Source organism: Monodelphis domestica, chromosome 1 (assembly GCF_027887165.1).
Source record: "Monodelphis domestica isolate mMonDom1 chromosome 1, mMonDom1.pri, whole genome shotgun sequence".
Taxonomy (NCBI): domain Eukaryota; kingdom Metazoa; phylum Chordata; class Mammalia; order Didelphimorphia; family Didelphidae; genus Monodelphis; species Monodelphis domestica.
Window position 1 is genome coordinate 586,409,102 of NC_077227.1, and position 27,743 is coordinate 586,436,844.

At 42.9% G+C, this 27,743-nt stretch overlaps 1 protein-coding gene across 10 annotated transcripts in view; it reads right to left on the reverse strand.

Annotated features, from left to right (window-relative positions):
- The window catches only part of ANK1 (ankyrin 1), a 349,200-nt gene that overhangs the window by 143,230 nt on the left and 178,227 nt on the right, over positions 1-27,743 (reverse strand). For 2 of the 10 annotated variants that reach the window (XM_056813582.1, XM_056813580.1), the window contains exon 1: positions 4,666-5,285. The exons of 7 other annotated variants lie outside the window; for them this stretch is intronic. In XM_056813582.1, coding sequence (XP_056669560.1) covers positions 4,666-4,704 — 39 coding nt within the window. In that variant the 5' untranslated portion in view covers positions 4,705-5,285. Of the gene's footprint in view, positions 1-3,919; positions 4,297-4,665; positions 5,286-27,743 lie in introns of those variants that run through there. One more of the 10 variants, XM_056813583.1, reaches the window with a different exon arrangement.

The window sequence follows — 27,743 nt, forward strand, 5'->3', positions numbered from 1 at the left end:
TTCTATTCACTCAGTGTCTGAAATTAAATTCCTCAGTCACAAAATAGCAGAGATAGAAGAGAATTCAGAAATCATTTGGTCCAACTCCCCTCATTTTCAGATGAAGAACCTGCGTACCAGAGATCCGCACATGGCTGCAAAGGTGGCAAATGGCTAAGAAATCCAAGAATCTTTCCATAACTGACTCAGATACATTTACCTCCCACCTGGCTCAGACCTTCATATCATGGTCTTCTCTGCCCCAATGGCACTCTCACTGCTGACAATGCCTCCATACTTGTGGCCTCCTCCTCCAATTGGTGAATTTATTCCTGGAATCTCAATGGAAGAAAGTATCAACCCAGTCATGCTTCCTTCCAACAGGCTTACTATTCTATCCCTTCAACTGCTGCTGGGTTTATTTTTATTAAAACACTGATTATCATGTCACTTTCCTTGCTGTAGAGCCTACAACGATTTCCTATTTATTGTCTATAGACCAAGACCAAATCTTCAGGTAGCAATTCAAAGTTTCCTCTTCCACATGAGTTTCCTGTTTCTTCCAGACTGGTTTCTTTACTTAGCCCCTCCTTCAAACCCCAATTCATTCCTTTCATGTGGGGATGCCTTTCTCTGTCTTTTTATCAATTGAATCTCACTTGGCCTTTAAGTCCCTAAATATTACATGACCACCAAAGTCCCATCTCCATAAAGTCTTCCCTTTCTATTCCAAAGTAGTGATCTTTTCCTTCTCTAATATCTTGGAGCATGAGGTAAATAATTCAACCCAACTTACGTTGTTTCTACTATATTATTTCATATCAGTGAAGTTTTCCCATTTTTATAAAGGCCCACATAGCACCTGACATATTACAATGTTCGATTTATATTTTGATAAAATAGCCAATTCATAATCTCAATGATATTTCTTTCCACTCTTTCCTTCTCATTTTATGTAATTATAGGCCTCAATTTATTCCTACTTCCTCATATTTTATAGGAAGCCTTTCCCAATTTCTCTTAATTCTAGTGCCTTCCCTCTGTTAATTATCACTTATTAATCCGCTTGCTTTGATATATTTGTTTGCATCTCATCTCTCCCATTAGATTGTAAGTTCCTTGAGGGCAGGGACCAATTGTCTATTGCCTCTTTTTGTATCCCCAAGGCTTAGCAGAATACCTGGCTGCACAATAGGCAGTTAACAAATGTTTCCTGATTGACTGATTTCTCATATTATTTTAATCTATACCCTCCCATCTACTTGGAGGTCTTCCTCTGAACCTTGTAGTATATTCTTGGACACCTTGTCTTTCCTTCAGTTTTGTTCATTCAACCAAGTCACCTCTTCTTTTAGTCCTTTTAGTTTTACAAACTAAATTTAACTGGCACAAACATAGAGGGACTACAGAGAGAAACTTATGATGCAATTCCCCATCTTTTCTTTCAATTGCCCTCAAAGATAGCTCTGTAATTAATCTCAGATTTCCCCTCCACCCCAAACACACACACTAAACCATGTAACCCAACTATTTCTATCCTCCATTGGCAATCCTCTATATTCTAAACTAGAGGGAGGAAGTAATTCATCTCAGTTAACAGAGTCTGGGCTAACTAATTACAGTCCCCTCAGAGAGAAAAATAGGAGAAAATGAAGAGGAAAGAAAGGGAAAGGAAGTGATTGAATTCCAAATGGAGCACAGGATGTAAGGGAATGAGTTGCGGATAACTGAGACTCCCAGACTATTATTATACTTTGTACTTCCTGTGTGGGGTAATGCTAATATGGCAATAGATCAAAAACTTAGGGAGCATCAACCAAGGGCTAGGGAAGAGACAGGAAGAATGCTTTTAAATGTCATCATGCCTTTCACAATAGGAAAGAAGAGTCAAAAGTGGGCATAACAGAAGGTAAGCAAAGTTTATTTTTCAAGAAAAAATCAACTCTGGAGAGACAGAATCCCAGCATAACCTCTCTCTGTGTGTCTCATTCTCTCCCTCCCTTTTTCTTTCTCTTCTCTTTCTTTGACCCTCCTTGACCTCTTCTCACCTTGTCTGTCTCTTTGTCTCTTCTTTATGTTCATCTGCCTTTGTGACTTTATCTCTGCCTGTCTTTATATCTGCAATCTTTTCTTCTGACTGTGTCCCTCTCTTCTCTCTGTCCATCTTCTCTGTAACTCTTCTTTATCTCTGTTTCCATCTCTCTCTCTCTCTCTCTCTCTCTCTCTCTATATATATATATATATATATATATATATATATATATATCTCCCTCCCTCCTTCCCTCCCCCACTCCCCCCACCCAAATGTTCCAATTACCTTGGGCTTTATATGCTATCTCTCTTGTAAACAATATTTACACAGTGTAACACTGATTTTAAAAACCAAGACAAAAAATGTGAACTCAGAACAAATGATCAGACAACCACCCTTCAGGCTCAAACATGGAGCAATCTCTCAAACAGCAGAAATCTCTTTCCCAAGAGCCTCAGTTTCAGTTGAAACCCTGTTAATTTTGGAAAACCACTGCTAGCACTTCTAACAAGAAATGGTAGACTGCATCCCTATGTCCCTTCAGATACTATAGCATAAGAAGAACAATCCCCATTCAGGTTTCTAAGCTGGGGCATTTTGTGTATCCTTTATCATCTCCTACCTGTCTGTAATGAGAAGCATCATTCACATGGCTAGTTCTAGGGGATTGATTCTAGCCTTTACAGAAAGGTTTATAAGCAACAACCAAGTCCATGTTTCACCTCTGCTCCCATTCCATTAGTTCTTGGGCAAAAGAGGATTTTCTGCTACTCTGAGTTACTTAATAATGATAACAATAATAACACATTTTCAAATTATTTCTGGGGAGTCTTACTGCCAAAGAAAGATTTAAACAGGCGATTGTAATCATTCTCTATACATTGAAAACATGAAATCAGAAAGGGTCACTGAGTAATTAAAAGTGAGTATAGTAAAAGAACCAGGATTCCTGGCTTCTTTTAATCCTCAACATAGCTGTTTGGGGTGCTTTGGGGAAATCATGGCATAAAGAGTAGAGTGCTGGACTCAGTGTCAGAAAGACCTTGGTTTGAATTCTTCTGGAGACACTTACTAGCTGTGTGGCCCTGGACAAATCACTTAAACTCTTTGAGTTCTGGTTCATTATCTATAAAATAAGAGTGTTGTACTCAAAGGTCCCTTCCAGCTCTAGACCTGTTAAGTCTGTGGTCCTTGTTTCTTCTGAATTCATCACCTATTGCTTAAAGAAGTCTGTTGCTGTAAGACCTTGAGCCTTCTACCTCAGTCACTTTAATGGCCCAAAATACAAAGTAAGACACTTATTACCCCAACTAGAATGGGTTTGGGTTTGGGTTTTGTTTTATTTTTGGATAACATTTATGATTTAGTTGGTCTAGGGAACTCCCAATAACCATTTTAGATTGGCACCCTGCGAGTCCTAGAGAATTGTCGAGGAGCCTTGAAAGATTAAGTGATTTACCCTGGGACACACTGCCAGTATATGTTCAATGAAAAATTTGAATTCATGTCTTTCTGATTGCAGCTATAACTGCTGCCTCGAACTAGGATGACTATTTATAAAATACCAAATGGGGAGGGGGGGTGTAAGATGTTTTAGGCTCTAATAATGAGGCTGCAGGGAACTGGAGTATCCAGCTGATGGTGAGAGCCTCAGGGAAGTTTTTTCCTTATTGTAACTCATTCAATGAGAATATCCTTGTCATCTTCTGAGGGAGGAAATAGGTTGGCATCCACAGGGGCAAATTTGGAGGAAAGGAGCATGCCATCAATGAACTTCCTAAAACAAACCACAACACTTTCCTCTTCTTCTCTACAAGAGCTACTCTGGGTCAAGCAAATTGGGGTGGGGGCCAGCGGGCAAGGGGAGTTGCTCTGCTTTGGTGGGGGAAAAATCAGTGTAATGCCTACCTTGATTTTACCTGCCAGGTTTGTGAGACTGAGGTGAAGAATGGCAGCCAATGACAGGAGAGAAATCTGGATGGGGCAACAGGGATTTGGGTTCGTTTGCTATGCGAGGAACCTGATGGGGCAAAGCTGTTCATTCCAAATTGCTTCCTCAGAAGGACACATCTCAAAGCCCCTTCCCCTTAGGGGTAGGAGGGAAGCACAGCGGCGTGGAAGCTACAGGTTTTTTAAGGCAGATATCTGAGCATTCCCAGCAAGCTAAATTAGGGGACCAGGTTCAGCTGCAGCCTCCTAAATCCGGAGGAATTTTCCTCTGGATTCTGCGAGAAGCCTCCCTGTGTGTCTCAGTATGAGGCAGCAAAAGGACACAGCAGCAGTTCAGCTATGCCGGAAAGGGATTTCAATCTCTGCACCAAAAGCCCTTCCATGGAGAGCCCCTTGCAGGAAGTTCCTGAAGCCCCTTCTCTTCAGACCGCCGGCCCCCTCCCCATTTCTCCCCTTCCGCTCACCTCCCCTGCCCCCTCCAGCAGTCAGCCTCCCGGTCCATTTAGTTACAGCAGCCCTTACACAGATTAAAATGATAGCAACACATGGGCTCCAATAGCAAAGCGGCTCGCATGCAGCTGGCCGGCTTCCCAGAGCCCGGGGAAGAGGCGAGGCAGCCCCAAGTCCCTTCGTAATTAAAAACAGAAAAGCAACAAGAAGCTTTCTTTCATTAGAGCCCAATGACAAGCAGGTTGAATACTCACAGCAGGGTCTGGATCGGACCTGCCCTGTCTCGCTGCCATAGTCCAGCACTTGAGCTGAAATCCGAGCCCTGTCACCCTTCTCTGCCTCCCCCCACCCCACCCCCCGAACCTTAGTTATCTATTCCCCCAGCTTTGCCAGAGCCTGTAAGTTACATCTCGAGAGCCAGTAAGTTACACGGCATTCTAGCTAAAAATACAGGCTTCTTCCTCCCGGCTCCAGTGCACCACAGAGACCCTGCGCTGGCCAGCTACTAATGGAATTTCTTCATTTTCTCTCCATTATTATGTCAGACGGGATAGTTAATACGGAGCCATCTCCGGAGGGAAGCAGACTGCTGCCAAGAGAAGGGGGTGGGTCGGAGCTGCAGGTGCTGTCCTGAAAATGGGAGAGAGGAAAAGTCCGGCAGATGCAAAAAGAAATCATAAACGTCCAATGGAGAAGACGAACCCTGAGCTGCATGGTTTTCTTAGCCTGCCTCCTCCTACCCACCCTAAATGACAGAATGAAGGGGCCCTGGAGTCTGCAAAGATGCCCAGGGTGAGCTCAGCAAACTCTATTTATGCCCCACAACCAATTTGCATGTTTCAAGTGCTTACATCCTGTCCTAAGATACCAGCTCATCAGCCTATCCCAGCCTGCTTGAGAGCTAAGCCACTGAAGGAAGCCGATGGCTAGCAAAAAATGTTATTGCAACCCATCGGTCAGTGGGTCTTTCCCCCCTCCCCCCCTTTGCCCATCTCTCCCTCTCTATCTCCTCCTTCTTTCTCCCCCTTCTCTCTTCCTCCAGTGACCACAGTGGGGGGGGGGTGTAAGATTGTCAATGAATGTACTTGGTGCAGTGATAATTCCTATTTTCTTCTCTGGGAGGGTCATTCCTTCCTCAAGGGGTCACTGAGAGGAGCAGAGGTCCAAGCACACTTAATTTACCCAGGGAGCCAAGGGCACTTGGCAAAGTACTTTGGATGTCACCAGGACTTGATAAGGGCAGGACTTGGGAATGAAGGATGAGACATCAGCAAATGCCACGGCAGGACGGAAGGCCACAGCCAACATTGGGGAGCTTTATCCACACTGAGGTCTTTTTAAAAAAAATTAATAACTTGCCTCTCTTGGGTCTTTCTGTATGATTGCTGTAGGTTTAGCTAGTCATCTTTTCCTTTCTTATCACTGCCACAACCTGCAGCCATGATGCAGTTGGCTGACATACCCCCCAAACACCGATGGCTCCATAGGCTGCTAAGGGCATAGCACATCAGAGCTCAAAGGGACCTTAGGGGCCTTCTAGTTTAGTTCCTTCATTTTACAAATGAAGAAACAAGGACCATATACAGTCATGACGGGATCTGCCTAAAGTCACAGGGATGGTTAGTGTCAAAGCTTGGTCCCAAATCCAAGTCTCGATTCTTGGTCTCTAAGTGCTAGCAGTGATGCTTCCAGAACTTGACCGATGTCCTCGGTGAAGTCTTCAACGTCATCTTAGCAAGTGGGGAAATTATCTCAAACAAAAGGGATACAAATCAAATTTGGGGAGGGAGAAGCTGCAATAAAGAAAACTCTGTTGTCATTTTTGAGTCGTGTCTGACGCTTCATGCTCCCATTTGGGGTTTTCTTGGCAAAGATACTGAAGTGCTTTTGTCATCTCCTCCAGCTCATTTGACAGATGAGGAATCTGAGGCAAACAGGGTTCAGTGACTTGCCCAGGGTCATATACAGTAAGTGTGTGAGGCCACATCTGAACTCGGGAAGATAACTCCAGGTACAGCACTCTACCCACTGTACTACCTAGCTACCCAATAAAACTTCTAGCATATATTTAAGTAGCATTTTACAGTTTTATGAAGAATTTTCAATAGAGCCCAGTGAGGTAGGTGGGGTAGGTATCATTATTTCCATTTTTTTTAGATGAAGAAACAGTCTCACAGAGGTAATCACAGGATTTGGTTAGAGGACCGGACTTTAGAAATCATCTAGTCCAAGGGCTAGGAGTTCTTAACTTTTTTTTGTGTTATGGATTCTTTTGACAACCTGATGAAATCTCTGCTCCCCTTCTCAATAATGTTTTTAAAGGAATAAAATAAAATACATAAGGTTACAAAGGAAACCAGTGGTATTAAAATACACTTAACTGAGGCAGTTAGGTGGCTTAGTGGATAGAGTGCCAGGCCTTGGACATAGGAGGTCCTGGGTTCAAATCTGAACTCAGACACTTCCTAACTATGTGATCCTGGGCAAGTCACTCAATTTCCATTGCCTTTCCCTTACTTCTCTTCTGCCTTGGAACCAATACATATTATTGATTCTAAAACAGAGGGTAAGGGTTTGGTTTTTTTTAATACAGTTATAAAAAAAATTTTTTTAACTAAGGTCACAGACCCCAGATTAAGAACCCTTGATTAAGTGAAGCCAATTTTATAGGTGAAAAAACTAAAAGTCAAAAGGCAAAGTTATGCCCATGGCCACCCAACCAGTAATTAGCAGGTTAGGATGTCTCTTGATGCCTTTTTCGGTGCTTTTTGGACTACAGCATGATGCCCTTCAAGGATGATATGCTGAAGCATAGAGCTTCCAATTAAGTCAGTTCATCTCTCAGGTGAAGTCTGTGATGAGGTTTAATAATTCTCAGGCACATGGAAATCCTTTTCCCTACCTTTCCTAAACCCATGTTCTATCTCTGGAGGAAACTCCTTATCGGAGGAACACCATAAAGCAGATAGGACAAATTCCTCTGGCACCCAAGTACAAAGCGTGGCAGGTCACTGCTGTTTCCTCATTCCCCATGAAAAAAGGAAGTAATGGTGGTTTCCATAAAGCTCCAATGCCTGACTGCCTCCTGAAAAGAGCCCAAGGGGGCCTGTGCTATTAGAATTACTCCTTATTTTTGAAGGGGAATATTTCTCTGTGCAGGTTACTTATTTTCTTCTAATAAAAACTTACATTTCTTCTAGCATTATACAAAGGAAATTTGTATTGTCTAATTTTCAGGGTAGTCAGCATAAGAATAAACACCTCCATTTTGTAGATGGAGAAACAATTTGCCCACAGTGTCAAGCAGGTATGATCAAACAGGCATCAAGTGGCAGGTTCTCTGACATGGCATTCTGCACTGTATCACGCTAGCTTTGTATCCTAGAAAGGTACCATGCAAGAGAGAAGAAGTGAAATGAGAACTCGGCCCAGGGGCCGCTAGGAAGCATGGTGGATAGAGAGAACCAGGTCTGGAGTCTGGAGGACCTGGTTTTGGATCTGGCCTCAGACTCTTCCTAGCTGTGTGACCCTGGGAAAAGTCAACAAATTCTGATTGCCTAGCCCTTACTGATCTTCTGTCTTGGAGATGATAATAAGGCAAAAGGCACAGTACTTAGCAGTGGCAGCCAAATGCTTTTTAGTTCACTAAAAAAAAAAAAGATGGTAAGGGTTTTAAAATTTTTTAAAGAACAGAACTCAATCCTAGAATTCTTGACTCTAAACTTGGTGGGTTATTTTTTTCCCTATTCTACAGTCCTGCTTCTGTTGACAAATTATAATGACTAAAGTAAACCAAATCCTAGCCTAACCATATATCTCAGGGAATTGAGACTGGGCTCAAAAATCTCCACATCTTACAATAACAAAGAATTCCAAAGACAATTTCTCAATAAGCAGGTTACTATTCAAGGCCCTAACTGGGTTTGAATTGATGTTTAACGAGAGCAAAATGGCACCATTATAATATGGATTATACACAGACACAGGAAAAGAAATGAACAAGCCAGAGTGGATTGGAAGCAGCATCTGAATCTACAATGGAAGGAGAGCTAGATAGCTGCAGTGAATAGAGCACTGGACCTGGAATCAAGGAGGTGGACAAGTCACTTGACCTCCTTCTGGCTCAGTTTCTTAAACTATAAAATGGGGACAATAACAGCACCTACTTCCCAGAGTTACTCTCAGGCTCTAATGGGCTATTCGTAAAGCACTTAGCACAGTGCTTGGTACATAGTTGATGTTTCTTTATGTACTTTTCTCCTTCCCCTCCTTTCTAGTGGTGAGGTATAAAAAGTGCAAAGAACACGGAAATTGGGGGCCTTGGGTTTGATTTTGTTTGACCTTGATACTTATATTATCTGCCCCGTGGTAAGCACTTAATAAATCCTTATTCACTAATTGACTCTGTGATCCTGGGCAAGATATTTCTCTTCTGTGAGATTTAGTTTTCTTATCTATTTGTTGTTCAGTCGTTTTTAGTTGCATCTGACTTTGTGACCCTACTTGAGGTTTTCTTAGCAAAGAAAATGGAATGGCTTGCTGTTTCCTTTTCCAGCTCATTTTCCAAATGGGGAGACCAAGGAAAACTGAATTAAGTGACTTGCCCAGGGTCACACAGCTAAATAAATATCTGAGGCTAAATTGGAACTCATGAACATGAGTCTTCCTGATTCTAGACTCTACCCATGGTGCCACCTTAGCTATAAAACAGAGATGGTAGCTCTTGCACTAGACACCTCTCATAGTTGCTATAAAGAAAGGCGTCATAGACCTTCCAGTGCAACAGAAACATCAGTTCTTAGTATTGGCCTCTTGGCTTCTGCTTCTCTCATAGCCCTTCCACATCTGGCCCCACATCTGGCTTCTCCATGCCCAGGCTTTATCTTCCCTCTTCAGCGGGGACAACATCTTAAGCCTTTAAGCTCTGCCCTGGCTTCTGTCTAAACAATAGTGATTAGCTATTATTTAGGAAGTGATTAGCTGAATGACATATTAAGAACCAAGTCTCCCGAACCTCAAAGTTGGAAGGGACCTCCTAAGGAATCTAGCTGGATGCATACTTGAACAAGAGTTTCTTCTTCAGCATCTCCATTCAGCCTCAATGTGAGGGCTTCCAACGAAGGGGAACCATCTCAAGCTGGCTTCTGAGGGCTGATTATTAATTATATAGCCTTGACACCTTAGAAAGTAGCATATGCTATAAGCCAGAGTTTGATCTGTTGTTTTTTGACTGTCTAGACTTAATAATAAGTGAAGAACATGTTAATAATGTAGACTAAATTTAAAAGCATGTCAAGGATGATGTTTTCCTTCTCAGAGAGCTGGTTGTTAAATATTTATCAGCTCACCAATGGGGGAAACCTAGATACTTTATGAGGCACTTGGGACTTTTTAGAACATTTTTTTGTTCCTACATCAAGCTTAAATTTACCACTTTGGAACTTGCATTTTCCTAGTTCTGCTCCTCCTCCTCACCTTTTTTGCCTATTAGCTTTCCTGGCTCCCATAAAGATTCAACTTAAATCCCACTTTGTCAGAGGCCACTCCAAGTCCCAGAGCCTGCTGGTATCTTCCCTCTGAGACTATCTTCCATTAAGTCTGCCTGTATGTCATATATATAAATGGTGCCTGTTATTTACCTATTGTCTCTCTCATTAGAATGTAAGCTCTTTGGGGGCAGCAACTGTTTTTGCCTTTCATTGTAGCCTCAGCATTTAAAATGGTGCCTGGTATCCAGAAACACTAAATAAATGTTTTTTTTGACTGACTGACCAACCTCTCTTCCACATGACAACCCTTCAAACGCTACAAGACAATTATTGTGTCTTCCCTTCTCCAGTATAAAAGAGCCCAGTTCTTTTAGCTGATCTTTACCTCTGCTTTGGGGGATTATAGGATCTCTTCTCTTTGCTTCACATCTCTCTCTCCTGAGGCAATGCCTGAGTGCAGGGGAGATGATGAGGCCCTTAGAATAGTTCCCAGTCCTATTCCTGCCTGCTTATGACTCCCTGTCATGCTCTCATACCTATAACATGTCTGTATCAGACCCCTCCTCATGGAGAAGATGGTAACTACTTGTTTTCCATATCCAGTAGAGACAGGACATGAGGATAATGGAATTAAACCACAGCAGGAAGACTCTGGATGAGACAGAAGGGAGAATAAATGAATTGCTAGAACTCCTGAAATCTTCATTGGAGAGTTTTAGGCAGGGTTTGAAAGAGAGACAGAGGCAGAGGCAGACAGAGAAGAAAGAGAAAGACAGAGACTCAGATAGACAGAGACAAAGAGCAGGGGAGGAGAAGAAGAAAGAAAAGAAGAAGAAAGAAGAAGAAGAAGAAAAGAAACATACATCAGAGATAAAAAGAGGGAGAAAGAAAGATACAGAGAGAGACTGAGATAGAAGATAAAGACAGAAAGGAGAAAGACACAAAGGGAGACAAAGACACACAGAGAGACATGGAAAGATGGAGAAAGGCACAGAGATAGAAACTGAGACAGAGACAGAGATAGACACAGACAGAGAAAAGGGGGAAAGGATTCACAGAGATGGAGACAGGCAGAGAAAGCCAGAGAGTCAGAGAAAAAGAGAAAGAAGAGACAGATGCAGAGAGACAGAGTCAGAGACAGAAACAGGGACAGGGATAGAGACAGAGAGAAATAAGGAGAATGAGACAGAGAGAGAGAAGAGAGGAGAGACAGAGACAGAGAAAAGAAAGAGAGAGACAGAAAGAGAAGACGTGAGGGAGGGATGGAGAGAGAGAGAGAGAGAGAGAGAGAGAGAGAGAGAGAGAGAGAGAGAGAGAGAGAGAGAGAGAGAGAGAGAGAGAGAGAGAGAGAGAGAGAGAGAGAGAGAGAGAGAAGGGGACAGAAGCAAAGACAGAATCAGAGAACTGGAGATCCCTTTTAAGACTATGACTTCTAAACTAAAGGAGGAAACTGATATTTTTCCCTGTGATTCACCCTCACTGTTGGGTCACAAAGGTATTTCCCCTTTTTGTGGCCTAGACATAAGAGCTTGGGAAACAGCCCCAGTGTCAGGCCCAGCACTTCTTAGCTGTGTGGCTGTGAGGAAAATCATTGGAAATTCCATTTCCTCTTGGCCAGGACGTGGAGAAGAATGCTTCTACTACCTAAATCTCAGGGCTGTGGGAGGAGAGTGCTCTGTAAACCATAAGGTGCTACATAAATATGAACTATTATTATTCTGTCATCTATTTTTAAATCCTCTTTTCTAACTCCTCCAAGGCTGCTCTAACCATCTTCGTGCATATTTGAGCAGACCCTCCCTAGAAAGCTGCTGCCAAACTGGGGCTGAGGGAGGCAAAGGGCTAACAGACTCCCACTAGAGGTGAGACTACTTTCACATGCTGGGTAGAATTAGGTGGTTTTTCAAATTATATTTGCTAAATATTTAGAATCATACCCAGAGCCTCAGAGCTGGCAGGCACCTTGAAATTGGATCCCAACCTGAGATTTCATCAGGGTAGGCAACTTTCCAATGAGGAAACTCCCTCTTATACTCTAATTGCTCTCTATATGAAATATATATCTCTGTGGTTGTTCAGTCATTTTCCAGTAATATCTGACTCCTTGTGATCCAATTTGGGGTTTTCTTGGCAAAGATACTAGAATGGTTTGCTATTTCTTTCTCCATCTCATTTTACAGATGAAGAAACTGAGGCAAACAGGGGTAAGTGACTTGCCCAGGGTTACACAACAGATAAGTATCTGAGGCCAGATTTTAACTTGGGAAGATGAATCTTCCTGGCTCCAGGCTCAACCCTCTATTTTCTGCACCTCCTTGTTGCCCCCTCCCCAGTATACATCTATATCTATATATATTTTATTCATGTTTTCAACAATCTTGCAATTGTCAACTATCAAGGTTATATGACTTCCCCAGCTTCACAAAGTCAGTATGTTATAGTCCAAAGGGATCTCAGAGGCTCTCTCATTTTACAGATAAGGAAACTGAGGCCCAGGGGAGTTAAATGACTTGAGTAGTAAACATTAAAGAAGGGATAATTGAGATTTTAAACTGTGTCCTCCTTATTCTGAAGTTGATTATCTGTCAGCCTCACCATCCTGTCTTCTCCACCTTGAATGATAGAAAATAGAACCATCATAGCTAAATAATACCTTAAAATTTAGACTACCTGAGCTAGAATACATCATACAGTATAGACCGCCAAGACCAAAAAGGATCTTAGAAGATAGATTATAGAATGTCAGAGCTGGTGAGACAAAGAATGTGGAAGGTCAGAGATGAAAGATAACTGACTCTTGGGGTAATCTTCAACTTCAAAAAACATTTATTAAATGCTTATTACTCTGTGCAGAGCAGGGCAACTAGGTGGCACAGTGGACAGAGCACTGGGCTTAGAATAAGGAAGACAGCTTCAAAAGTTCAAATTTAGCTTCAGACACTTAATAGCTGTACGACTCTGGACAAGTCACTTAACCTCAGTTTCCTCAGCTGCAAAATGAGCTGGAGAAGGAAATTGTAAACTACTCCAGGATTTTTTCCAAGAAATGCCCAAATAGAGTTACAAAAAGTTGGATACAACTGAAATGTTGAAACAACAACAAGGACGCTGGTTGGGGAGTATATAAGTGCTGAGGGAGATAATAATTTTTAGATATTCCTGGAGTCCTCATGAAGCTCACAGTGTAGAGATGGGATATGACTCTCTCTCTCTATCTCTCTCTGTTTCTGTCTCTCTCTCTCCTCCCTCTCTCCCTCCCTCCTCCCTGTCTCTGTCTCTGTGTCTCTCTCTTTTCTTCCTCTCTCTCTATCTCTCTTTCTCTCTGCATGTCTCTCTGTCTCTGTCTCTGTCTCTCCTCTCTTCCTCTCTTTTTCTCTCTGACTCTGTATGCTTCTGCCTCTCCCTCTCCTCTTTCCCCCTCTCTCTGTCTCTGTCTCCCTGTTTCTCTCTGTCTCTGTCTGTCTTTGTCTGTCTGTCTGCCTGTCTGTCTCCATCTCCATCTCTGTCTCTGTTTCTGTCTCTCTCTCTCTCTCTCCATAATACAGTATGAGAAAAAAGATAGATCCATAACCCAAGTACCATGGCATCTAGGATCTAGTCTAATCCCCTCTTTTTACACATAAGGAAACTGGGGGATTCTAGTGAAAGTCTGCAGTTTTTTTTTCTTTTTTGTTCAAGGAAGGACAACAAAGCACTGGGGGCCTAGACCATGTGGTTTGTCCTTCCAGATAAATTAGGTTTTGTCAGATTTTTTTCCCTATGGGAGGAAAAAGATACACTTTGTGATACTTCAAACCCTGGGCTCATTTCTATTTTGGTGACGTATTTCTGCACACACACAAAATAGGATCAGAAACCAAGAAAAATGCATAGGAAGTGGCCTGAATGAAGCTCTGGGTGCTTGGGTGGCTCTTTGTTTTTTCCTGAGATGTCTGCCCCAACTTTCTTTGCCCCTTTCCTGATTCAGTTTAGTCATTTTAGACTCTTTATGATTGAATTTGGGATTTTTCTTGGCAGAGACTGGAGAGGTTTGCTATTTCCTTCTTCAGCTCATTTTACAGATATGGAAACTGAGGCAGACAGGGTTTGGTGATTTGTCCAGGGTCACACAGCTAGTAAAGTGTTTGAGGCTGGATTTGAATTTGGGTCTTCCTGACTCCAGACCTGGCGTTCTATCCACTGTGCACTTGCTAGCCCAGAGCAAATGATAAACATTACTATTGGCCTGGCTAAAGGACCATCCAAGGAAAAGGCTACAGGATAGTTCCCAGGCCACCCCACCCCTTGGAAATAGTAAGTATGGATCATTGAATTATAGTATGTTGTTATTAGAAGGGGCCTCAGAGACCATCTAGTCCAATTTTCTCTTTTTTATAGATGAGGAAACTGAGGCAGGTTGAAGTGAACAGACTTGTCCAGGGTCACACGGCCTATCTACCATAGTCGAAGGCTGGATTTTAACTCATCTTCCTCTCTCCAGGTCCAGGGCTCTCTGTCCACTGGGCTACCTAGCTGCCTCAGGAGGAAGTGACTCGATAAAAGTCACACAGCTAAGAAGTGGCAAAGCCAAGACTTAAATTTGAGTTTCTTTACCTCTTATTCATTCTTCTTTCCATTGTATCCCATCTCTGCTCATTCTATAGCACTTGTTTAGTTCATTCTTATGGAACACCTGACAAGTGCTTCCTTTTATTGTCAATTATCCTTACATGTGTATGTGCATCTCATATAGCCTTCAAGATCCAGCTTGAGTCTCACCTCTTCCAGGAAGCATTCCCTCATTAACTCAGCCCTCAGTGAGGTTGCCCTCTTCTGAGCTCCTGGAGTGTTTTACTGTCTTGGAGTCAGAGGTGGCCCTTAAAACAGAGGATCTCTGACCTAGAAGTGGCTCTCGAGACCTCGGCAGGAATATCCCTATAACAGTGGTTCTCACACTTATTTGGTCTCTGGACTCATTTAATTATATATTATTAATTAATTATTAACACATTAATTAATAATGACCCTAAAGGTTTAGGTGAGTTATAGCTATGGATTTTTGCCATACTGGAAATGAAAACATCTTAGTTTTATTATGAATATAATTTTGACAGCAGCAAGCCCCTGATCAGGTGGCAGGAACCCAAAGGGGTTCTGGGACCTCCACTTTAAGAACTGCTGTTCCACAGCATCCCTCGACAAATGGCCATCAAGCCTCCAGTCAAGCACCTCTAAGGAGGGGAGACGCGCCTCCCAGAGCAGACCGTTCCATGTGTGTACAGCTCCAAAAGCCAGAAAGTTTGTACAGTAGAAAGAACACTTAGTCTTGGGGGTGGAATCCCTCCTTTGCAGCCTTCTTTTCAGAGTAACCTCAAGCAACTGCTCTGGACTCAATGGAGCCAGCTCTGAGATCTGAGGATCCAGCTGAGGAGAGTCCCTTGTGCTGAGCACCTCAGTACCATTCTTAGCCTATCTGTGACTCTGTGTATATCTCCCTCTCCTCTTTGTCTCTGTCTCTCTCAGTGTCTCTCCCTCTATCTCTGTGTCTCTTTCTGTATCTCTGTTTCTCTCTCCTCTCTCCCTGCCCCCTGTCTGTCTCTCTCTTCTTGTCTCTCTCAGTGTCTCTCCTTCTATCTCTGTGTCTCTTTCTGTATCTGTTTCTCTCTCCTCTCTCCCTCCCCCCTGTCTGTCTCTCTCTTCTTGTCTCTCTCAGTGTCTCTCTCCACCTCTGTGTCTCTCTCCCGTTCATCTCTGTCTCTGTCTCTCTCTCTCACACCACATAACCAGGCAGTTGCCATATCTTAGGATTGCTTTCCCTACCATCTCTTGCATACTCCCCTCTCTCCACGCACAGAGCCTCCACTCTAGCACAAGCCCTCACAGCCTCTCACTGGAATGACTGAAATCACCTTCTCATTGTCCTCCCTGCTTCAAGTCTCTCCTGTTCTAGTGTATCCTCCTTATAGCCACCAAAGTAATTTTCCTAAAGCTCCAGATTGACCATGTCACTCCCCACTGCAATGAACTTCAACAATTCCCTGTTTCCTTTAGGAAATAATATAATGTTTTGTTTGGCTATGTGATCTTGGGTAAGTTACTTTCCTTGTTTTAATTTCCTCATCTGAAAAAAAATTAGGGAATTGATAGTTATGATTGCCCCAGGGTTGTAAGGATAAAATAATGATGAATGTCTACAGAGAGCAATGTAAACCTTAAAGTACTATTTAAACACTAGTTACTATTACTTCACTTTTCAGGACCTGATATCCTATATCTAGAATAGTAATAATAAATGGCATGAATATAGCACTCCTATTATGTGTGTCAGGACAGCTATGAGGCAGGTACTATGGATATTATTCCTCTCACCTTTTACAAATGAGGAAACTAAGGTTTAGTAATGGCAGCTAGGTGGTACAATGGACAGATACTGGGCTAGGAGGCAGGGAGATTTAGCTTTCTGAGTTCAAATCTGGCTTCAGACACTGGCTGTAGAACCCTGGGCAGGTCCCTTAACCCTGCATGCCTCAGTTTCCCCCTCTGTAAATTGAGTCAGAGAAGGAAATGGCAAACCACTCCAGGATCTTTGCCAAGAAAACCTCAAATGGTGATAGATAATACATGTAAAATCCAGTAGAATTGCTTGTCAGCTAAGAGAGAGAGGAGGGAGACAACATGGATCTGTAACATTGGAAAACGTGTGTAGATTTGTTACTGGAATTAAAGAATTTTTTTTAAAAAGAAAGAAAACCTCAAATGGGGTCCCAAAGAGTCGGACAGGACTGAAAAATGGCTGAACAACCACAGAAAACAACCACAGCAGTTTTCTCCTGGTCACACAGCATCAGAAAGGGGATTCAAATCAAGTCTTCCTAACTCCAAGAGGGCACTCAACGGAGGGGCTGTATTGAAGTGCCTAGGAAGCTGTACAAGATGACAGAAACATTGATTCAGGTCTGATGGGGACCCCTGAGGACACCCTCTTATTTTCCAGATGGGAGAACTGAGGCTCAGGGAGGTCAGTGCTTCTTGCCCAGGGTGCTACATTATTGAGCTGGGATTTGAATCCAGGACCTCTGCCTTCAGCATTCTTGTCACTGTTGTTCCCACACTGCTTCTTTCCCAATGTTCCTTCCAGCTGAAGGAAGACCACACTCCTCCTGCCCTCCCTTCCCCAAATCTCTGATGTAGCAGCTCCATCACGTGGGACAATAGTACACCATTCTCCATCTCAGCTTTCTCCACAGTGAGCCAGGCTAGAGGCAGACTTCTGGAAAACAATTCTCCAGCCAATTTTGGGGGAAAACACCAAGCCGTGTGTGTGTGTGTGTGTGTGTGTGTGTGTGTGTGTGTGTGTGTGTGTGTGTGTTCTCCCCAAGAGGGCTCCAGCCTGAGCCCACAGACAGGTGCAGGACGCGTCTCCTATCTCTCCTCCCCCCACCCACAGACAGGGGAGTCTCCCTAGTTCTCAGAAACCCTGTACCCTGCTGATAAAGGAAAGTCACCCGTCGCTCCACCCATTACTGAGAAAGGCAGGCCAATTTATCAGGTACCTGTGGCCTGGCTCCACAGCTCTGGAGATTTCATAGAGAGGGCGATGGGGGAAAAAAAAGAGGTTTTCTTTACTTCTTCTGCATCATTGTCCTCCCCCTCACTCCCCTCAACTCCAGCCTCATTATTCAATTCAATTAACTGAGTATTAACTTAACAAAACACAGGATCAAACACAGCTCCTGGCCCCCAAGACCTCACAATCCTTTTGTAACTCTCTTGGAAGGGAGAAATGAAAAATAAAACAGAAAAGTGGATTTTCCTTAGTCCTCCTAGTCATAGAGAAGTCAGAACTCCCAGTGGCTAATTAGGTTAAGATAAAGGCTGTCACTCTCCAGCAGCAAAAGATCCCAGGCCCTGGAGTTTATTTAAGGAGGTGATCTGAGTCAAATATCAGCTCCCCACAAGGTCTGGCACTCATCTTCACTGTGTTCCTTTTAAGAGGGTTGGCAGTCCCAGGTTCTATTTTTAATACCAACGAGAAAAGTACTTCATGGATCCTATGAGTGGGCCAGTGTTGATCCAGAGATCTCTGGGTAAGAAACCTCAAGAGAGACTCTAGGATTTTTGTCTCAGTGTCCTCTGTCCACGGTAGGGGGGGGTTCCCTTGTTAGTCCCAGGTATGGACATATACTATTCTTGCAAAGGAAACATTAATTAAATATTGACTTATTGGTTTACATGCTTTTTCTTGGCACCGACTCTGTGGAATTTCTGTAGTGCCTAAAGAGTCCTGGGATTGGAAAAGGATTTCTGCTGTTGAGGCAGATTTGAGGATCCTTTCATTCATTTCCCCCACTTCTTTCCAGTGTGAAAAACAGAATCCTTAGGCCTTTAGTGCATAGTTCTCTCCTCTACTAGAGTATAAGTTCCTTGTGGACAGGCAGAGCTCATTGAATTCAATAAACTTTTGGAGGGGGAATGTCGATGTTGTTTTTGGTCCAAAAATGTGTTTTGGACATTCTTTTCCTTTAAAATCCTTTTGACATTCAAAGAAGAAAAAAATTCATTGATATTTATTATAAATGTAGTAGGGGTTTTACTACTAGTAGTAATACAACAATCCAGGACACTCCTGGAGGACTTATGAGAAAGAAGGCTATCCATATTAAGAGGAGAAATGCAAAAGAAAAACTTATCACTTATCACTTGTATATGTGGGTATATGATTTGGGGTTTTGGCTTTAAAAGATTGCTCTATGGTAAAAATGAATAATATAGAAATAGATACCAAGTGACAACATTTATAAGACCCAGTGGAATTGCTTGCCAGCTCTGGGAGGGAGGAAAGAAAGAAAATGAATCACGGAAATCTGAAAAATATTTTTAAAAAATAAAATAAAAATTTTAAATGAAAAAATGTACAAATTACTTTTATATATGAAATTACTTTCAAATATTTTCCTTCTTGCAAAATGCCCTTGTTTCCATTTTGCAACTATTTTATACCTAAATCTATTTACATGTTGTTTCCCCTAGACAGATGGTATATTCCTCCTGGGCAGAGACTTTGCTTCCCTAGTGCCTAGCAGAGTGCCTGGTCCAGAGAGGTTTAAAAAATATGTATTGATTGATTGACTGATGGATAATTGGGTACACATTTTATTTTATTGAATAGAGCAGTGGAATAAGAGTATTAGGAATATTCTTAAGTGAATTGTTTGAAAAGTCTTCCCTTTCATTAAGATATTTTTTAAAAATTATTGTACATGGTTTCACCTGTATACTAATCCTTCAGGTGATGAGTCCCTAGTTGATCAGTAATAACTTGTCCTTTGATCTAAAATTCTCATTTGGTCTCTCTCTTATGCTCCTATAAACATAACAGTCTCCTAGAATTCACAGCTGAAATAGCAACACTACTCGGCACTATCTCCACCAATTCCCCCTTTTCTCTTCCTTTGCTTTTGGCAATCCTAAGACCTCAGGTTAGCCTAAAGTAGCTTCTTATCATGAAGAAGGTTGGGGAAGAGTGAAAGGCCCATTTTTAAAATGACTTTTCTTAAGGGCAGCTAGGTAACACAGTAGAAAGAGTGCCAAATCTGGAGTTGGGAGGTCCTCGTTTCAAATCTGATCTCAAATAATTCCTTGCTGGGCAAGTCACTTAATCCTTATGGCCTAAACTTTCCTGCTCTTCTGCCTTGGAACCAATATGGAAGGTAAGGGTTTAAAGAGACAGACAGACAGACAGAAAGGAGGTGAGTCATCTTTGTATACTCTAAGATCCTAGCACATTTGTGGAATGCTTGTAGCCTGTCTCTTTCCTCTTCTCCTTTTCCCTTTCCTTCATATTTACCTTTTCGGGTATTCCATGCTCTTTGTTTTTTTATATCAAACTTTCCACAGAGCTCTGGTCCTTTCTTTTCAAAAACTTGGAAATCTTCTATTTTGTTGAATGCCCATACTTTCCCCTGGAAGTATATAGTCAGTTTTGATGGATAGCTGATTCTTGGTTGAAGACCCAGCTCTCTTGCCTTTCTGAAAACCATGTTCTGTGCCTTACGGTCATTCAGAGTGGAAATTGCAAGGTCTTGTGTGACCCTGATTGGCATTCCTTTATATCTAAATTGTCTTTTTCTGGCTTCTTGTAAGATTTTTTCTTTTGCTTGAAAGCTTTGGAATTTGGCAATTACATTCCTGGGAGTTGTCTTTTGGGGATTTAGTGTAGAGGGTGTTCTGTGAACTCTTTCAATGCCTGTATTGTCCCCTTGTTCTATAATCTCTGGGCAATTTTCTTTGATTATATCTTGTATTATGATATCAATTTTACTATTTATTTCTGGCTTTTCTGGTAGGCTAATTATTCTCAGATTGTCTCTCCTTCCTCTATTTTCCAGGTCTATCACCTTGTCAGTGAGATATTTTATGTTCTCTTTTAATTTCTTGGTCTTTTGACTTTGCTTTATTAATTCTTGCTCTTTTGCAAGATCATTGTCTTCCAGTTACCTGATTCTGACCTTTAAAGCCTGGTTTTCCTTTTCAGTGTGGTCAAACTGTTTTTGTAGTTGCATTTTTTCATGCTTCAGATTGTTGAATTCCTTTTGCATTAATTTCCCACTTTTCCTGCCAGAAGGCTTCCATCTTTTTGATCATTTCCGATTTAAATTCTTCAAGAGTTTCCTTTGGAAGGTTTCAGAGCATTTGCTTGTGTTTCCTCTTCTATCTCCTCTGTATTTTGTATTTTTGTTTCATAAAATGTGTCCAAAGTCACCCCCTTCTTCTTGATTTTCTTGGTGTTTTGAGGCTTTTGTACTTCTGTACTGTTTGCCATCTCTATCTGAGTGAGGAGGACTGGCTCTTAGTGTATCTGTCTGATGGTCTGAGGCTTTAGCCCCAGGCAAACTGTCTGTTCTCCACAGCTGCTCTGTCTTCTCGGGGAAGCCCAGGGTCTGCTGGCATTTCAGGTGTTACTGCTCTCAGTTCCCTCCAGTTGCTTCTCCACTGCCTTACTTCCACGCTCTGAGCCTGGCTCAGCACTGTCCGCAAGGTACCTGAGTGCCTTTGCCAGCCCTGGGGTTTCTGTTCTTTCACAAGACCCTGCACTCTAAGGGGGGAAGGTTCCTGGCCTCCCTGAGCTCCAAGGGCTCCTGATGGGATTAAGTTCAGCTGGGTTGGACTGAATGTGCCCTGACGCAGGGACCTCCCATGAGACTCAGATGGAAGGACCCAGCCAGGGGGCTACAGGCTCCCCCCCCCGTCTCTCTCTGTTTCCCTGTCATCTGTGTTAGGGGCCCCCACGACTGGCTCAGGTTGTTTTCAAGATGCGCCCTTCAGAATAGCCAGCCCTGAGGTTCTCACTGCTGCCTCGGGCTCAGCACTCTGGGTTGGGGGGGGATGGGTCCTGGGACCTTCCTTCTGCCTACCCCTTAGATCCGAGTGATCTAGGGTTCTGGCTTTTGCGGGGGTGTACCTTTTGATCCAAGTCCAGAAGGAGGGTTCCCGGGGTCTGTCCTGTTGTTCAGTTTGAATTTCGGTGCCCTAGGAGCACTCAGTTTGTGATCGGTAAGGAAGGGTTTTCAGAGGTCTGAACTTTTGCTGCATCTAAGCCACCATCTTGACCAGAAGTCCTCCTCTTTCCTCTTCTGACCCCTCACTTCAGGGTTGATGCTCTAGGATGTTCTCCATGGAAACCCAGTTATAATGTTATAAAGATGGAAGGATGAAGACAAGGTTCTCTTCCAAGTCCAAAGGAAAAGACTTATATTGTCATTAAGATTCTTTGGGGCATCCAAATGGGCAGAAAGACAAAAAACTTTTTAGCACTATTTTAAGGAAAGGGAGCAAGAATAATACTAGGAAAGGGTTGCTAGAATCCTTATCCCCTAGCATCCTTTCTGCCTCAAAAGTAAAAGAAAATTTAGTCATTCTGTAATATTTCCACAATCAGGCAAAAATCAAATATTGAGAATTTACTGTGTTCTAGGAACCCTGTTAAGAGCTAGAGATACTAGCTGCGTGACTCTGGGCAAGTCACTTAACTCCAATTGCCTAGCTCTTGCTAGCTCTTCTGTCTTAGAATTGATACTAAAACAGAAAGTAAGGGTTAAAAAAAAGCTGGAGTTATAAAGAAGGTAAAAAAATCAGGGTCCCTGCCCTCAAGGAGCTTCCATTCTAATGGGTGAAGCTATATGTAAAACACAAGGTACAAGATGTATTGTTGTTGTCAGTCCTTTGTTTTTCAAAGCCCAATGACATCTTTGCTATTGTCTTTGCTTGGGCAGGAATTGTATTTAAGAGAGGCAGTCCAGCAAATCATCTGTCTCACTCCCTCCTCCAGAGGTGAGGCAGTCCAGTGGCAGGACAAAAGGCAAAACAACTGGTGATGGCCTGGACATAAGTGGATGCTGCTGCCTAAACTCTAAGCACTCCACCTGCTTCAGTTACCTTTAAGGCCATTGGAACAGACTGCTCTGATCCACCCCTTCCAGCCATGGAGTCTTCACATGCTTGGGGTAGATATCATCCAACTCACCAATGAGTTTGAGTTGGTTACCCCCACAAACTACACCAGATTTACACAATAAACTGGAGGTAAACTCAGAGGGGAAGTTACTAGCTGCTGGAAGGATTGGGAAAGGCCCAAGAGTCAGAGATGAGGAGGGAGAGGATTCCAGGCATGGGGGGCAGCCAAAACAAATGTAGATAGATGGGAGATGGAGCCTTCCTTTGGAAGAACAGATCCTAGGCCATTGATGCTCAATTGTAGACTATAGAAATGGGGGTTAAAGCATAAGAAGGGGCCAGGTTAGGAAGAGCTTTAAATGCCAAACAGAGGACTTTCAATCTGATCCTAGAGGCAATAGGGAGTTCCTGGAGGTTAATGAATAGAAAGAGGACAAGGTAGAAAGGATTCTAAATGCTTCTGGATCCAGACTATGTCAGCAGAGCTCTTAACTTGCTAATTTTATCTGAAGAAAATTCATTTTGAAATTTAAAACAACGAGCAAACCACAAACACAATTCTAAATCTTCCCCAGGAGAAACCATCTATCAACAGTTGTGCAATAAATTCTAAATATTTTGAATTTTGATCACTTTTCTCAGTCAGTAAGAACAAAATACAATTCTAAAGCCTCATCTACCACCACTTGGGTCTTTCATACTTCCAGAATGCAACAAAATGTACTAGGTTAGCTGTAAAAAAGAATTATCTGGCAGGAGGCACTGGCAAGCATTGGAGTGGGATGAAAGAGGGCACTGAGTTGCCTTTGGTAGAGGTTTTTGAATGAGATATTCCTCTGATTGGCCCTGCCAAGGGAGGGAAAATGGGGAGAAGAGGTGGGGAAGGGAACAAACATTTATTAAGCATCTATTATGAGCCAGGCTCCAAGTATTATCTCATGTAATCCTTTCAACAACCTTAGGAGGTGGGTGCTATTGTGATCCCCATTTTACAACTGAAGAAACCAATGTTAGTGACTTGCTCAGAGTCCCACAGCTGGTAAGTGTCTGTGGCCAAATTTGATCTCAGGTCTTCCTGAACCTAGTCCCTCTGCCATCTGGCTGAGTCAAGGGGAGAGATAAGGGGATCTTCTATAATTTCTCCAATCCCATTCCACAGATCATTCTGTACTTGCCACTCATTATTATTTGTTGTTATTGTCAGTTGTTTTTCAATCATGTCTGGATTCTTTGTGATTCCTTTTGGGTTTTCTTAGCAAAGATACTAGAATAGATTGCCATTTCTTTCTACATTTTACATTTTACAGATGAAGAGACTGAGGCCAAGTAGCAGCTAGATGTCACAGTGGATAGAGTGCACAGCCTGGAATCAGGAAGTCCTAAGTTCAAATCATGCCCCAGAAACTACCTGAGTGATGCTGGAAAAGTCACTTAACCCTGTTTGTCTCAGCTTTCTCATCAGTAAAATGAGCTGGAGAAATGGCAAACCACTCCAGTATCTTTGCCAAGAAAACCCCAAATGGGTTCATGAAGAGTTGGACATGACTGAAACAAATGGACAACAACAACAAAAAGTGAGGCAAACAAGGTTAAGTGACACAGCTAGTAAGTATCTCAGGCTAGATTTGAACTCAGGAGGATGAGTCTTCCTGACTCCAGACCTGGCACTCCATCCACAGTGCCACACTCATTATTGTACAGACTGTCACTTTCTTAATACTTCATATAATACTTAATCTTCTTTAGAGGTAAGACTTCCTTAAGAGCATGGCCTCTCTTGCTTATCACAGGGCCAGGGACATAGTAACCTCATAATAAATGTTAGCTGAATGGCCAACTGAGAGATAAAAGATTTCACTGGCCTGGTTCTTCCTTCCATTGATATAGTTCACAACACACTATGCCTTGTTGTGTCAAAAAAGAAATGTTTACCAACTGGTAGTTAGTCATGAAATCTCTTCAGAATTTAGGTTTGTTCTCAGAAAAAAAGAGCCAGTCCTGTACTTATAGGATCTAAAATTTAGGGCTGGAAGGGACCTTAGAGAACATGAAATGAATCCTTTTCTCCTTCAACCCCAAACCATTTTACAGATAAGGAAACTAGGCAGAGAAGGGTTTTCAATTATTTACCACTATCATGCAACTAGGAAGTGTTTGAGAGAAGATTTGAACCCAGATCCTCTTTACATTAGGTCCCTACTCACTTCTTTGCCATGCTTGCTTTCTCAAAGAGATTTAGGACTTCCCAACTTTGTTAGATAATAGGAGGGTCCCCATCATCTGAGATAATCAGGAGTAGGGAGAGAGAACAGAAGGCCTTTTGTGATACCTAACAGCTTCTATGTTGGCACAGAACCTCAAAAATCCATAATGAGTAGGAACCAGAGAAAGAAGTTGTTTCAGTAGTGCAGATTAAACACAAGGACCCAGGTCTTACTGTTTCTCCCAAATCACCAGAAGAAAAGAACAAATTATTTTAAATACAAGAAATGAGTTTTAGAGAACTGAAACATTTGTGTCAGGTAAAAAGTCCTCAATATACTAAAAATTATTGACTCATTTCTGATAAGAGAGGAAGAAAGTCAGTTGGAAACTATCCTTGACTTAGATTAAGTCCTATGAGTTCTGGTTCTGCTACAGGGCTTTAGTGGAACCCTGAGCCTGAGTCCTGGTTCTGCTACAGGACTTTAGTGGAACCCTAAGCCTCAGGGTTTCCAGAAAGGAGAGGGGTTTGGACTAGGCCATCCCGAAGGCCCTTTCAGGCTGACATTTTATGAAATTGAAGAAAGTTTTTTGAGTAGTTGCTAGAACAATCCTGGCTTACACAGGCATGTGAAGTGGTTCGGGAATTGTCTTTTCTCTGAGGTTATTATATTTTCCAGGCCAACAAAGGGTATCCAAGTCAAAAATGACCACTCAGTGCAAGTGATTTGGTTTAGATGTTGTTTGTTGTATTTTAATGTGACTTTTGTGTGAAAAAACACCAATCAAATTTACCATTCGGTGTCCAACAGATTGGCTGAATGATGGAACTTTTCCCTTTTCCTCCCTTCTGATTCCATATTCTAGGGCTCTTGCTGAGAGCTCCAGGCAGTTCTAGGGACAAGCTGTAATCTCATTGAGTGTCAGTCAGTCACCAATCTGCTTTGGAGTGTTCAATTGGAACTAGAGACCTCAGGCAGACCAAATGGGTTTCTTAACCCCAAAGGCTGGGCAGAAGGAAGCGCCTCAATATTTCATCTCCAGCTGCTGCAGATCCATTCAAAGTGTGCAGATGTGGAGATAACATTTGGCGCTCATGAATACAAATGAGTTTCTAGAAGTACCACCCTGGTCATGTATGTCAGGCAGCTATTTAAAATCACCTCCCCAGTCCCTTCCTCCTCCATTTTGGGTGCTGCGCCTCAAGGTCATTGTTTCCAGGCTCGTCAGAGCGCGGGAACCCAGAACCCCAGTTCCCCTAGTCTGGGGTACCGCTTAGAAAGAGACGAGCCCAGATGGCTCCATTTCCCTAACGCAGCTCACTGTTTCCAAACGTTCCCGAAGCTCTAGCCTGCCGCCTGCTTCCCTAGGATGAGGGATGGGGTAAGCGCGAGAAACTGCAAAAAATCAATCTGGCTCGGCATATGCTAATGCCGAAAATAAGAAAAACTGCTCGAGTGGTTGCAGTACGCCTTGAGCCCTGCAGTCCCAGCCTTCCTGCAGGATGCCTTGAAGGTCACCTGCCAAGTCGGAAGTTCTCCGCTCACCCGGTAAAGCAGCCCCGCGCCTTCTAGGAATGACCTTGCTCGGGAGGCATGGCTGAGCTTGCGCGCTAGCACGGGACGCTGGCATCCAGCACTGAGGGGCTTCAGGCACTTTCAGTCATTTCCGATTCTTTGGGATCCGATTTGGGGATTTCTTGACAAAGATACGAGAGCAGTTTGCCCTCTCCTCCTCCAGACGGGGAAACGGAGGCAAATCGAGTCATTTCGGACTCTCTCTGACCGGATTTGGTGTTTCCTTGGCAAAGATAGGGGGGCAGTTTGTCCTTTCCATCTCCAGAAGAGGAAAGGGAGGCAAACAGGATTAAGTGACTTCTTGCCCAGAGTCACACAGTAAGGAAATGTCTGAGTCTCAGGGTGAAACAAGGACCCTCCCCTCTCTAGGTTTGGCTCTGGGTCTACGGAGCCACCCAGCTGCCTCCCTGCCCAATCCGCTTATTTTTACAGATAGGAAACTCAAGCCCCCAAAGGTGAAGCAACTTGTTCAACACCACGTGGCTAGTACCCGGCCTCGGAGGTCACCTTCCATTTAAGATATCTATATTTTGTCTGTTCATGCTCTTTCCTCGGCTTAGACTGTGAGCTGCACTTCTTAGCACCCAGGAAGTGTTTCAGAGATGCTTCAGACCCACTGAAAGAGGCTGTGGGTGGGTCTTAGAAAACTCACATGCAAAGGAAGGGTAGAAAAGAGGGCATGAAAGCGAGGCATAAGGGGCCCTAAACAGGAATGGGGTCACACAAGTAAGCCAGGTCACACGGGGCTCAGGTTTGGAGAGGGGAGGCTGTGCGTTCAAATCTAGCCTTAGACACTTCCAGATTGTGTGACCCTGGGCAAGTCCCTTAACCCCACTGCCTAGCCCTTACTGTTCTTCTGCCTTAGAACCAATATTAAAGATAGAAGGTCAGAATTTTTAAAAAGAGCCAGGTCACACCCTGGGATGAGCACTACCCTTGGTTCTTCTTTTCCTGGAGCTTCCTTTAGGACCAAAGCAATGACATTTCCTTCTTCCTTTCCTATATCCTCATCTTCTTCTGAGGAGAAGCAGACCCCAGGGTGTACCACCCCACAGCCTCAGTTTCCTCAACTATAAAATGGGAATAATAATAGCACCCAAGGTTGCTGTGAGGATCAAGTAAGACATTTGTAATGCACTTCCCAAACCTGAAAGTGCTATATAAATGCTATGACTATTACAACTATTACTACTACCAACCACTACCACCACTACTACCACTACCACTATTACTACCACCACTACCACTATAACCACTACCACTACTACCACTACCACCACCACTATTGCTGCTACCACAACTACTATTATAACCACTAACACCACCACTATGACTACTACTACAGAACCCCAAGTAACTCTTAAAATACTATATGTGCATCCTGTGAAGTCACAGGGGGCCATACTGAAGGGAAGACTTACCAGGCAATTTTTAGGGCACCCCAGGGTTTCTTTATTAATTCTGTGATTCCTTGGATTGTAGTGTTTTTTTTTTTTTCTCAATTAAAGATACCTCCTAGAAGTGCTCTGAAATGCTGTGTAAATACCTCATTGTTTGCTGTAAACCCAAGCCTGTGAGGGATGGAAGGGTAAAAGCAGAAGCAAACTCCACTGGCTCCAAAAGGGAGGCTAA